The sequence below is a fragment of the Anabas testudineus genome, chromosome 13, assembly GCF_900324465.2.
Source record: "Anabas testudineus chromosome 13, fAnaTes1.2, whole genome shotgun sequence".
In the NCBI taxonomy this organism is placed as follows: domain Eukaryota; kingdom Metazoa; phylum Chordata; class Actinopteri; order Anabantiformes; family Anabantidae; genus Anabas; species Anabas testudineus.
This window is the reverse complement of record NC_046622.1, coordinates 2325322-2337879: the sequence shown is the minus strand read 5'-3', so window position 1 is coordinate 2337879 and position 12558 is coordinate 2325322. Positions and strand designations below refer to the sequence as shown.

The 12558-nt window shown below is 37.6% G+C and overlaps 1 protein-coding gene across 2 annotated transcripts in view; it reads left to right on the top strand.

Annotated features, from left to right (window-relative positions):
• myo7aa (myosin VIIAa) overlaps window positions 1–10273 on the top strand; it is a 40072-nt gene extending 29799 nt beyond the window's left edge. The window contains exons 35-49 of one of the 2 annotated variants that reach the window (XM_026370733.1): window positions 133–302; window positions 959–1149; window positions 1662–1786; window positions 2106–2263; window positions 2720–2873; window positions 3200–3355; window positions 4336–4441; window positions 4524–4637; window positions 5023–5110; window positions 5214–5320; window positions 5501–5686; window positions 5960–6070; window positions 6462–6545; window positions 6674–6793; window positions 7565–10273. In XM_026370733.1, coding sequence (XP_026226518.1) covers window positions 133–302; window positions 959–1149; window positions 1662–1786; window positions 2106–2263; window positions 2720–2873; window positions 3200–3355; window positions 4336–4441; window positions 4524–4637; window positions 5023–5110; window positions 5214–5320; window positions 5501–5686; window positions 5960–6070; window positions 6462–6545; window positions 6674–6793; window positions 7565–7657 — 1963 coding nt within the window. In that variant the 3' untranslated portion in view covers window positions 7658–10273. Of the gene's footprint in view, window positions 1–132; window positions 303–958; window positions 1150–1661; window positions 1787–2105; window positions 2264–2719; window positions 2874–3199; window positions 3356–4335; window positions 4442–4523; window positions 4638–5022; window positions 5111–5213; window positions 5321–5500; window positions 5687–5959; window positions 6077–6461; window positions 6546–6673; window positions 6794–7564 lie in introns of both variants that reach the window. The other variant, XM_033326296.1, reaches the window with a different exon arrangement.
• The last annotated feature ends 2285 nt before the right edge of the window (window positions 10274–12558 follow it).

Here is a 12558-nt window from a genome sequence, read left to right as displayed (position 1 = left end):
AGATCAGGAAACGGTTTTATTCTTGTAACAGGACGTCGCTCACTAATAATGTCCTGATACAGGCGCAAAGGCATAAAATTGTACGATCAGCAATATATGTTGCTGTGTGACTTTGAGGACTTGTCGTTTCAGAGGAGGAAAGTTGCAGGGTCAGAGTTTCACTTTGGCGACAATCAAAGGAGAGGAGTACACTTTCACCTCCAACAACGCAGAGGACATCCGTGACCTGGTCGTGACCTTCCTAGAGGGTCTGAGGAACAGGTCCAAGTTTGTGGTTGCTCTGCAGGACAACCCAAACCCAAGTAAGTCCTGAACACTGATTGAATCTATATATTCAATGTGAAGAGATTCATATGTTGAGGAAATGGCAACATTATTTTTATTTCCCTGTAAAATCAACAAGAAAAACAAGTTGAAATTGTAGCTTCATTTAAAAATGTTTCATGTTTATTCATAGAATAAATGTTTTCTATTCACAGTATTAGTTTACTTATTGAAAATTTGTACAACACTGTGTTCAGAGTTTGTAGTTATGTTCTATTTCTTAACACTGACACTGTCCACATCTTTATTGAGCTTAGTTTAATGGATTAAAAAATATCTGCATGATTTATTTTGTTCTCAGAGAAGAGATTATTCCTTTAGTTTAAAAAATGTCAAATAGTGAAAATCTCAAATGATCAAAACTGTTCACATACTGTTCTGTTTACTTCAGAAGAAAAGGGATTTATTTTTATTTGACTTTAAGTTACTTTTACTTGCAGTTTGCTGCTAAACTGCTGTAACAGTGCTTACATACAAATATTTCTATTGAAACACGTAACACCAGTTTGTGTGCGTTGTATTGGACACGTTTCACATTTACAGTAACTTTTTGTACTTAAATTACTTTTTTTGAGTAAAGAAAACAGACATTAGTAGAAATCAGTCTGAATAAATGGACTATTTCTTTCCACAGCTGGGGACGAGTCAACGTTCCTGAGCTTCCTGAAGGGAGATCTGATCGTGTTGGACCAGGACACCGGTGAACAGGTCCTCAATTCGGGTTGGGCCCATGGCATTAATGAACGAACCAATCAGAGGGGAGATTTCCCAGCTGACTGCGTCTATGTCCTGCCCACGATGACCCGACCTCAGCAAGAGATAGTGGTGAGGAAACAAAAACACACTGAACCACTCAGCTGGAGTTTGATTTATTGATTTTTAGTAGTAGTAGTTATAAAATGACTTCAGGAATTTCCTCAAATGTCCAGTGAGCAGCAAAGACAAGAAATGTGATTAGTTAGAAATGTGCACGGAGAAATAATGGAGTGAAAGGAAACGTGTTTTTATGGGATTAAAGAAAACGGATTTAATTTTATTGAACACAAACAAAAAAAAAAAAGATTTAGGAATTGTCCCACTTTTTCCTCACAGCATAATGAAGTATTTGTGGAGAAGTTGATGAATAATAAAAATGTAGATGTTCAAATGACACTTTCCTGTACGCAGACTGAACATGTAGCCTTTTAAATATTACCAAGGATTAATTAGGACACCATCACTTGAAGTAGAGCTGACCAAACTGAGTTGTATTTTCTTATATCAAAGAAATCTGACATACTTTTAGATTGCTGCCCACAGATTATTGTAACGTAATCTGATGTAATCCGTCCAATCAGGCACTGGTAACCATGACCCCGGACCAGAGACAGGAGTCGGTTCGTGTTTCGCAGATCGTTATGCCAGAGAGCGACGACAGAGTGAAACCTTACACGCTGGAGGAGTTCTCCTACGATCACTTCAGGTACGCACACACACCTGGATACAAAACTAATGATGCTATATGTACAGTTGAAGTAGGTACACATGCATACAACTACACTGATGCTCAATTCACATCCTTCAGTTAGAGTTGTTCTTGTAACAGCTCCACAGTCTAATTTCATCACACCCTCTGCCCGATAACATCCCACATTATAAGTACACGAAGGACTTTGGGCTCTCTCTGCTCCCAGCTGTACAGACATATTGCTGTGTAGTTGTTTTACCTCCTAGTATGTTTTTTTTCTTCTCTGATATTACCTCCAGACATCATTTCTGATTAACATGCTCCTTCCCTGCAGGCCTCCTCCCAAACACACCCTGAGCAGAGTGATGGTCACTAAGAATCGTGGGAAGGACAAAATGTGGAGCTGCACCAGAGAGCCACTCAAACAGCCACTGCTGAAGAAGGTTGTCAACCATGAGGAGCTGGCACAGGACGCCTGCATGTCCTTCATCGATATCCTTTGTACAGTTCGTGTGACACTGAAAGTTCAGCTTGATCAGGTCCACCTGGTCGAACCCCAACAGAGGTCACAGATATACCCTGTGAACTCTGCATTTGTCAGTTCAGCTGCGAGTTCATGTGTCAAGTTAGTTACAAATAGTAATATTAATAATCAGTCATTATCAAAGCTAACTGCAAAAGACCCTAACATTTCTAATTAAAACTGCAATATTTACAGATTTTAGAAAGCAACAGATGTAGTATAAAATACATAAACTTAATACTGCAAACTTAAATTAAGTGTAAGTACTAATTTTTTAAACATATTTTTAATCTACAGTTGTCTTGACTAAAACCTTCCCCTTGCACATTTGACCATTTTTCGTTTTTCTTTTTCTAATGTCCAGATTATGTTCTGCATTTGTATTCTGACTAATCCAGTTGTTTATTCCTTGATGTTTGTCTCACCTATAATGAAGTACATGGGCGACTACCCCTCCAAACGGACCCGCTCAGTCAACGAGTTGACGGACCAGATCTTTGAAGGAGCGCTGAAGGCCGAACCACTGAAAGACGAGATCTACTGTCAGATCATCAAACAGCTCACTGACAACCACGTCAAGTAAGTAAACTAACACCATTATCAGTCTCAGTGAACTCAGAGCTGTAAACTCACCATAAAGTCAGAAATCTATTGGGTTTTGTTTAATTATTATTTAATTTGCAAATGTATAAAACAGTTACTGTAAACATATTTTAAAATATGTTTTTAATTTTTTTGCCAGTATGAACAAAATAATCAAATATTAACATTTTTTTTCTTTATTAAATTTACACAAATTAAAAAAACATTGAGCAGAAAATGAAGATGTTCCCAGTATTTACTGAATTCATCATCACTGTGGCTGCAGTAGTTCATGAGGCAGGTTTTGTTTCATGCTGCTGCAGGTACAGTGAGGAGAAAGGCTGGGAGCTGCTGTGGTTGTGTACAGGTCTGTTTCCTCCCAGTAATGTGCTGCTGCCGCACATCCAGCGCTTCCTGCAGTCTAAGAAACACCACCCGCTCTCTGGAGACTGCATGCAGAGGCTGCACAAAGCTTTGCGGTAAAACTTCACACTTCGACTTGTTTTGTCTAATTCTTGTTGAAGGTTTGTGTCCCTCGCTTATTTGGTTCACTGTAGTTCACTGACTTACTGTCGTGATATCACATGTTTCAGAACTATGGATACACGTGGTCACTTCAGGGCAGCTGAATCTGAATCTGCTTTAATTACTTGGATGAATCTGACACCAGACACATGAAGACAATGCAAACAAGTGAAACTGCTAGTTGTAGTTTTCAGAGGGAAACGATGGTGTTTCTGGGAGTTTAAAGATGCTGAATAACCCAGGTTTGAGACTATTTAGGGATTTTACCGTCTAATGAACTTGTTGAAGCGCTGTCATGGTACAGAGAGCCAAAAAGATCTTCAGTATATAAATAGTGATAATAACTATAATACTATGATAATAACTGTAAAAGAATTTAATGCATCATTCAATATTTTCAAATAATTTAATCATTTATTATTAATTATACTGCATTTACATGCTTGTTTGTTTTTGACAGGATCATTTTATTTCATAATGCCTCTTTTCAACACAGTTTGTGTCTGTCAATCACAACCAAGCAAACCCAGTTACATAAATCACTGTTATTTGAATGAGTGGGCAGCCTAACTTTGTGTTGATATGTTGTGTAATGAAGCAGGGCTGCAACTAACAATTATTGTCATTACTGAATAATCTGCTGATAATTGTTCAGTTATTCATTCAGTCTGTCAAATGTCAGTGTCTAACATTACTGCTTTAAATGCTGTTCTGACCACTAGTCCAAAATTCTAATAATCTATTGATGATCATTCATCAACACAGTAGTTGTCAGTTACTTTTCTGATCAGTTAATCAACCTGTGGTGTGAAATAGAAGCAACATTCAGTTTTCAGTAAACTCTTCCAGACAAACGTGTTTTAAGCAGATCACTTCTTGTTTGTTCTAAATGGACTCACCTGAAATTTTTCTGTTACTGTCGTTATGGTAACAGTAATGGCTCCAGGAAGTATCCACCTCATTTAGTGGAAGTGGAAGCCATCCAACATAAGACAACCCAGATATTCCACAAGGTTTACTTCCCTGATGATACAGACGAGGTACGACACAATCAGAAATTCTCCACCTGTCAACAAGAAAGTGTTTGAAAGCTAAGATTATTGGTTTGTCTCAAACCTGCAGGCGTTTGAGGTGGAGTCCAGCACCAAAGCCAAGGATTTCTGTCAGAACATCGCGACCAGACTCCTGCTCAAGTCTCCTGAAGGTTTCAGCCTCTTTGTCAAGATCTCAGACAAGGTGAGAGGTCAAGGGTCGTTTAATACCTTTATTTTATTTTTTAGGAATACGTCAGTGTCAATGGAACGATTACAGCAATTTCAACAGTTTTAAAATATTATAACACTAGAGCAACAAAAAATAAATAAATACTGTAAAAACAATTAAATGAACTCTGATATATTCTAGATGACACATCAAGTGAAATATTTTAACAGCTTTCCTAAGCCAAACAGATTCTCTATAGGGTTCTGCCAATCACATATTTATAAAGTTAGACAGCGATTTTTGTCAAGGTAGAAATTATGAAATGCACTCATCATCCCACATCTAAGTGAAAGTAAACCATTTGTAGTGTACAACAGTACTACAGTGTGTAGTGTAATTACCTGTGTGTGGTCTGCAGGTCATCAGTGTGCCAGAGGGAGATTTCTTCTTTGACTTTGTGAGACATTTGACTGACTGGATCAAGAAATCTCGACCAGCTAAGGATGGTTGGTACCTCCGTCTGGTTTGTCTTTATGTTTAAGGTTTAAACTAACATCACAGTTTAAAGTTAATCGGATTTATATTTCAGCCTCTCTCCTCCTGTTGTAGGAATTGTTCCATCTCTGACCTATCAAGTGTTCTTCATGAAGAAATTGTGGACCAACACAGTTCCAGGGAAGGACTCCTTCGCTGACTCCATCTTCCACTACTACCAGGTTGGTCTTCTGGTTTTTACACTGACAAACTGGAGAAAATATTTGTATTATTTTACTGATAGTAACACTTTCCTACAGTTCATCGACTCAAAACTACTTTTCCACTACTTAGGTAACAGTTGAAAAGGAAATAACAAACTGAAATATTTCAACTGTACCTCTTATTATGTCTTTTATTAGGAGCTGCCTAAATACTTGCGTGGCTACCATAAGTGTTCACGAGAAGAGGTTTTCCAGCTTGCAGCACTCATCTACCGTGTCAAGTTTGAGGAGGACAAATCCCACTTTCCTACAATTCCCAAGATTCTTCGGGAGTTGGTTCCCCAGGGTCTGATTCGTCAGATGTCACCAGATGACTGGAAAAGGGTAAAACTTCAAAACCTTATGTACTTTTTAAATATACTTTTATCTTGTTGTTTCCCAGAGTTAAATATTATTGTAAATATTGTACACAGCATATTCAAAGTACTGTCACTGACTGATCACTTTTTACTTGCCATTAACTAGATGTTAATGCTGAAAATGAGTAATTTCTACCTGTACGATATTAAAGCTCATATTTACTTGATATTAAATGTAGATATAAAGTAAGGATTCAACTGAACTTCATAATTTACACTGTTTCTCTGATTATTACAGTCTGTGGTTGCATACTTCAACAAGCAGGCCGGTAAATCAAGGGAAGAGGCCAAACTGATGTTTCTGAAGATCATCTACAAATGGCCGACTTTTGGCTCTGCCTTTTTTGAGGTCAAGGTAAAAACACACCTAAGCTCATCACTTCCTTTCTATAGCTCTCACTGATTTGTCTTATTTCGTTAATCTTTTCCTTCAGTCTCATGGACAGTCTGTCAAAAGCCATAATTTTTCATTTTCCCGCTGTTCAGTCAACTTTTATATCACAAACCACTGTTTGTGACAGTAACAGTTTGACAAAGTAAGAAAACTACAATAAAACCAACTAAACAGCAGAGAAATAGAGATGAATCGTGACCTTTGAGTTCAGGTAACAAGTATTTTTTCACCAGCACCACTAATATCAGAAAACATGCAGTGAACCAAGAAAACACCTGATAAGTCTGGTTTTCATACTCAACATTAAATTTGCTGAGAAACATTACTGTCACTCTTTGGTCTTTAGCAAACTACAGAGACCAACTACCCCGAGATCCTCCTGATCGCCATCAACAAGCACGGAGTCAGTCTGATCGACCCGAAAACGAAGGTTTGTGTTTGGAGAGAAATCGCTATCTTTTGGGTGGAACAACATTATTTCACATTGATGCTGCCGAGTCATTTCATTCAGCCTTTAGCTGTGAGGGTAATTAGTTATCTCTTTCTGTGTTTGTGCAGGACATCCTGACCACTCACCCCTTCACCAAGATCTCCAACTGGAGCAGTGGGAACACCTACTTCCACATCACAATTGGCAACTTGGTCAGAGGAAGCAAACTGCTGTGTGAGACCTCGCTGGTGGGTGGCAACACACATCAATATACATGTGGGGACACTAATAATACATTCCCTAGCCCCTTACCCAAACCCTAAAACCCAGTCTTTACCCTGAAAACACTGTTTAAACTTCTGCTAAAATGTGTTCACAAAAATAGTTTTTGGGGATGAAAGGATAATAAAGGCATTCCCCCACTCCATTAGAGTCTCTTGTCCACTGGAGTCTCTGATGTTTCCTCCACAAAATCAATGATATTTTCAGTGAATTATTTAAACTTTAGAAGAAGGTATGACCTGTAAAATTTAGAAGACATTTTAGATTCTGCCATGATTCTCTCCATCGAAGCTGGAAAGCTGAGGCAAAGCTATATTTACAGGAGTCGACCTGTGGCTGCTGTTGATTTATATAAACAAGCCTCTGATGAGTCAGTCAAATCCACTTGAGTACCATCTGGCCTTTTGGACAAAACACATTCTACTTTTTCAATGATTCTCAAGGGGAAATTGTTGGAGCTACTACTACTACAGGGTTTTGGTGATTTGTCTGACGAGACCTCGACATGTAGAAAAAGCAGCAAGAAAAACACCGTCATTAAGAACAATGCGACCACATGCTGATAAAAAGAGCTCTAATCTGAGCTTATCCTTCATTTTACAGATCATAAATTTGAGTACAGGACTTAATTAAAATCCTTTTTTATATAAATGTTTCAACTATCATTAAAACAAAACTAGAGCTTTTTTTTTGTGTGTTTTTGTTCATGTGTGCTTGTGTTTCTAACACACCTGCAGGGCTACAAGATGGACGACCTGTTGACCTCATATATCAGTCAGATGCTGACCACCATGAACAAGCAGCGCTCCAATCGGGGCCACAACAAGTGAACTTCTTATTGGCAGGAGGCTGTTGAGCTCATCCGGCATTTGCGTCCCATTGGTCATTACTGCAGCTGGGGACGGACCTTTGCCCACCAGGTGTGGAGAATGAGCCGCAGTCCTTCTGCTAGCTCGGAAGAGTCGAAGCTCACTGCGGAGAGTTCGGCTGCCAGCAGCAGCAACCCCGGTGAGGGTCCCAGCAACTGTTACCAGTATAGCTACAACTATGATGAGGATGAGACGTCCAGTGAAGATGACTACCTGTGAAGCCAACTCTCTGTCCAACAGGTCGAACCTTCGGGGTTAGATCAGGATCAAAGAGTCAGACGTGCGTGTACAGTAATACAGTGCTCAGTCAGTACTGCTGACATGGTAAACTTATTTGACTGATTCACATCAAGCTGAGGACACTGTTCTACTTGGATGACTTCAGCTGACATGTTCTTAGTGTGTTAAGGAACTTTTACCTAATGTTCTTGTGGCATCAGTAAATACTGAAAAGCCTCTGATTCAGTGGACAGAGCGGCTGCTTTCTGTGGTTGGTTTAACATTTTAAAAGTTCAAATGTTTACTGGGCAGAGGGTTTGGGGCTGTAGGTAATTTGGGTCGTCTCAAGTTACTGCAGATGGCACCTATTTGTTTGTCTGTTCCACTTTGTGTTGTGTTATTTAGACAAAGTGTTTTTTCTCATTATAGTTAGTGGCATATCTATGCGAAACAAAGTGGAATAAAAAGTCTTAAATTTTCCAGCTGCTGTACACAATATTTTGTACTGTCTTGAAACATCACCTCTGTAATCCACAAGTGAGTCAGGTGAACAGTGGATTGTGATAAGCAAACAGCCACTGCTGCTGGGAGGTTTGACTATTATTGGTTTATTATTAATTTAATCTGTGTAGGTTTAGATCAAATTAATTATATTACTAGGAATTTTTTTGTATACCTGAGAAGTCCTGAGAAAATGTGACATGAACGTCAAAGTACTACTAGTAAATCACCACAGGCTCAATTATATCTGCTGGTTTCCCATCTTTCCTTCATGTGATTGTGAAAATGATATTAAATTTAATTATGGGATATTAAAACAGACTTAATTTGGCCCAGTGCATCTTGAAATACTGATTTAAAAAGGTTTAGCTATTTATTTGATATTTATCTAGGAATAGACAACTGTGCATCTACAGTATAAATCACATTTAAAAATCTGCTGTTGCGTGTGCCACACTAGAAGCACACCTGTAATTTTTGACCTACCCACTACTTTGAAATGTTTTTAATATTTAACATAAAAACACAATTTATGTTTACACCTCTTTTGTTTAACAATCTAGATTCTTATCTAGAACAACTGTTTTAAACATTTCACTTTTGAGACTACATTACCCAGAATCCTGCAGCTTTGAAACCTGTATTTTGACCCAAAAACATGACTAAAGACTAGTGTGTTGTATATTTTTCCTAACATTTTAATTCACTTTTAATATAAATTTCCACATTAACATCACTGCACAACTTATAGTGCTGAGATAAATACTTAGCACGTCTCCCAAGTCTGTCATTATAAAACTATTCAAAACAAGCAAAAGGCACGAGTGACTAAATGAGGACATACCTTCACACCAGGGCTGAGCTCTTGAATCACCTGTCTCATCTGGACCTGCGTCAAAATACAGTGATGAACAGTCACATGACACTGTGGAGTGAAATCAATATGTGCTTCCTGCACAAAAACTTTGTGTGATCAGTACCTGTGGAAACAAAACACACAGCTTAGTCCTTATTTTACACTTCGAACAGTTACTTTGAGCTTCTTAATACAGTGCCGACGAATCACAGGTCTGAAATTTTGCTTAAAGATTTCTGAGAACTCACATTAAATCAAGTTGGAACAAAACAACATAGACACTCACCTTGAGACTGAATTATCCTCCCAGAAGACAGAATGTGCTGTTGAAATACACTCACCTAGTGGGGTTCTCCCTCCATTAGTGACTTTATTTCCATTAAGTTTAAATGTGCTGTGCCACAGGTTTGATTTTTACTCTTTGACATGTGGAAGAACAAACTGAGTTTGTTTGTGGGTTCCTTTTACACCTGAGACTACAGTACATTACCATTGCTGTCAGTTAAGTGGTGAGAAATAATCTTATTTCTAAAGTTAGTAAGTATATACATACATAAATTACACACACATATATATGTCAAATTTAAATACTGCATTAAAGCTGGAGAATAAAAAAAATTACGAATCAAACCTGTGCCACAAACATTTAGAAATTCTGTTTTGTTTGCATCGTTCGTTGTTTTTTGTGAGCACTGGAGCACTGACAGTTTTAAATCTACCTTGTTTGTGAGGAACGTTTTGTTTGTTTTTAAATTAAGTTGGTGGATGTAATGAACTCTTCAACTATCTGCAATGATTCTGTTTGGACAAATACACTGGTACATGTATTTGCAGAGTGCCAACTATTCCATTTGATACCACCACATTCAGATGGTTGATTTCTCTGTGGACTAATGCAAACGTAGCTTCGTTTTGTCTGTAACACTAACTGAACCACTGTGACTTCCTGTAGTGTTTTCAGCTGTGTAACGTGTGCTCTTACTTTTGTAAAAAATATTAAATAGATTTGTTTCAACTGGACTGGTAATAAAGAATCAAGAAAATGTTGTAAATTTATTACAGCTGTAATAGGCTCAGTCTTGTAGAGTAAAGGCTGAATATTCATGGTTAATTTAACTTAATTTAATAAAACCTCTTGGCATTAGATTAAAAGTAAATATTTAGAGAGCAGCTACAAACAGTGCCACCAAAGAGCAAACATGTTTTCTAATGTTTTAATTCCAGGTGACAGTAGCATTTACAATCAGAGAAAAATTACAGTAAAAAAATGAATAAAATCTGTGGACACTTCTATAAAATAAATAAAACAGCAGCTGAAGACAGCACAACATGTAAAATGATACAGAGATTTTAGAATGGCATCTGGACAATTATATTAATTCATTATACCTATAGGTAATTTTTCTCAGGACCAAGTACTGCACCACAGTACCAGAGCATCATTGACATAAGCCTGTGTGCACATCTGTCACAGATTTTAGACAGTTGGTGGTGCTCCCATCTCAGATCTGATATTAGGGGTTCAATGTTTAGTCTGCGGTTTAGCTGAATGTCTCTTTGGTGGGCACCTCCTTACATTACTCATAAAACTGATTCTTTGTGTCCTGGATCACAATACAAATCACATTTACAAGGACAAGCGTGACAACAGCCAATGTCTTAATCTACAAGCCAATCACATGGCAGAACCAGAAGTAATCCTTCTAGTATCAAACCATTAGTTCTAAAATCACAGCACAGATAGAGCCAGATCTAAAATGCAGCGCTGACATGAAGAACTACTAGTCTAGAGTCAAATTCATTACTTATGCATACTGTGTAAACTTTTCTATAGTGCATTCTTGCAGGCATCAAGAAAGCAAAGCAGGTATGTTATACCGATGACGACTTGGTCCGAAAAAAAGGGATCATCAAACAAAGCATTGCTCTTCAGTTTTTCCAAAAAGCAAGAAAGAATTTTTTCATGCATCAAGTAATTTTGTTCATTTTGGAGAAAAGGTGGCTGCGATCAAAACAACGGGAAGCTGTTTGTTGTTAAGTTTAAGAGCCTGCAGACCTGACGTGTTTGGTGTCATTAAATAGTTTCTTTATGTATGATATTATTCTTATGTCTTTCAACTGGGTCCTGCAAACTTCAATATTTGTATTTTGCAACTAGTTCAGGAATAAAAAAAAACAATCTTCTTTATGTGCCCATCAATTGGACATATCTTATTTACCATGAATTTACCACCTTTCTTTTTTTTTTTTTTTAAACAGTGTTTCACAGATGTTTCTATAAAAGTAAGTATATTATTTTCAACTGGAAAGGACCAGGTAAAACTTAAGTTTGGTAGTTTGATATTAGAAAGATTTTGTATCACTTAAAGAAAGCATCTAGAAATAAACGTTGGATAAATCCAACACATGCAAAGCGGGTAATGCAATGCATTTTTAAAGGAAATCCAATGCAATGAATCATTGTCACCAGGCTCGCTCACTTAATACGAACGGCCTTATGGTGGGGAACTTCATATTCAATAGAATAAATATGGCTGTGCAGCTAAAGTGATTGATATGCTGTAGCTAAAATGCTAGCCTACTATATTCTCAAGAGGAACACAAATACGGTTCAACTAAGTGCTAATCACTTATTTATATGCTAATACAATACAGTACTTTAAGTTGCTTGGTTGCATTTGCGGTCTTAGACAGTAATTCTGCACTGTAATGGATATACGTAAAGAAAAAACATAGTCCAGATACTTCAGAACCTGTCTTCAGACTATTCAACACCAATGCCGACCAGACAGGCCTAATCCAGTCCAACATGGGACTGAAAAATGGTACAGGACAAAGAGAGGGCAGCCTCATGTCTACTTGAGACTACCAGCTAAAATTCTGTTTGAAAGGATTCCATGGAATAGATTATTTGCCTCCAGGGAGATTTGTCAGAACTAGTATTGTATTTTTAAAATTAATTCCCATGCATTTAGACTGCTGGGTGAATAAAGTGATTCTAATTGGTGAAAACACAAAGCCACAGTATTTTTCTTTTTAAATGGCACTTACTGCAGCATGTCCTGCTTCATGTCCAGCACTGTGCAGAAAACTGGCAAAATCACTCAGTAACTCAAGGCCCCTAACCTCATGGATCCCTGAAACATGAGATAAGACACTCTGGATAGTTAGAATAACATAACATAGATGAACCATGTAGTCATACTTCCAGAAATTACTGTGTGCGTACACTTGAGGAAAGATGTCCTATTCACTACCTTATTTAAAAAAAAAAAAAAAAAAAATC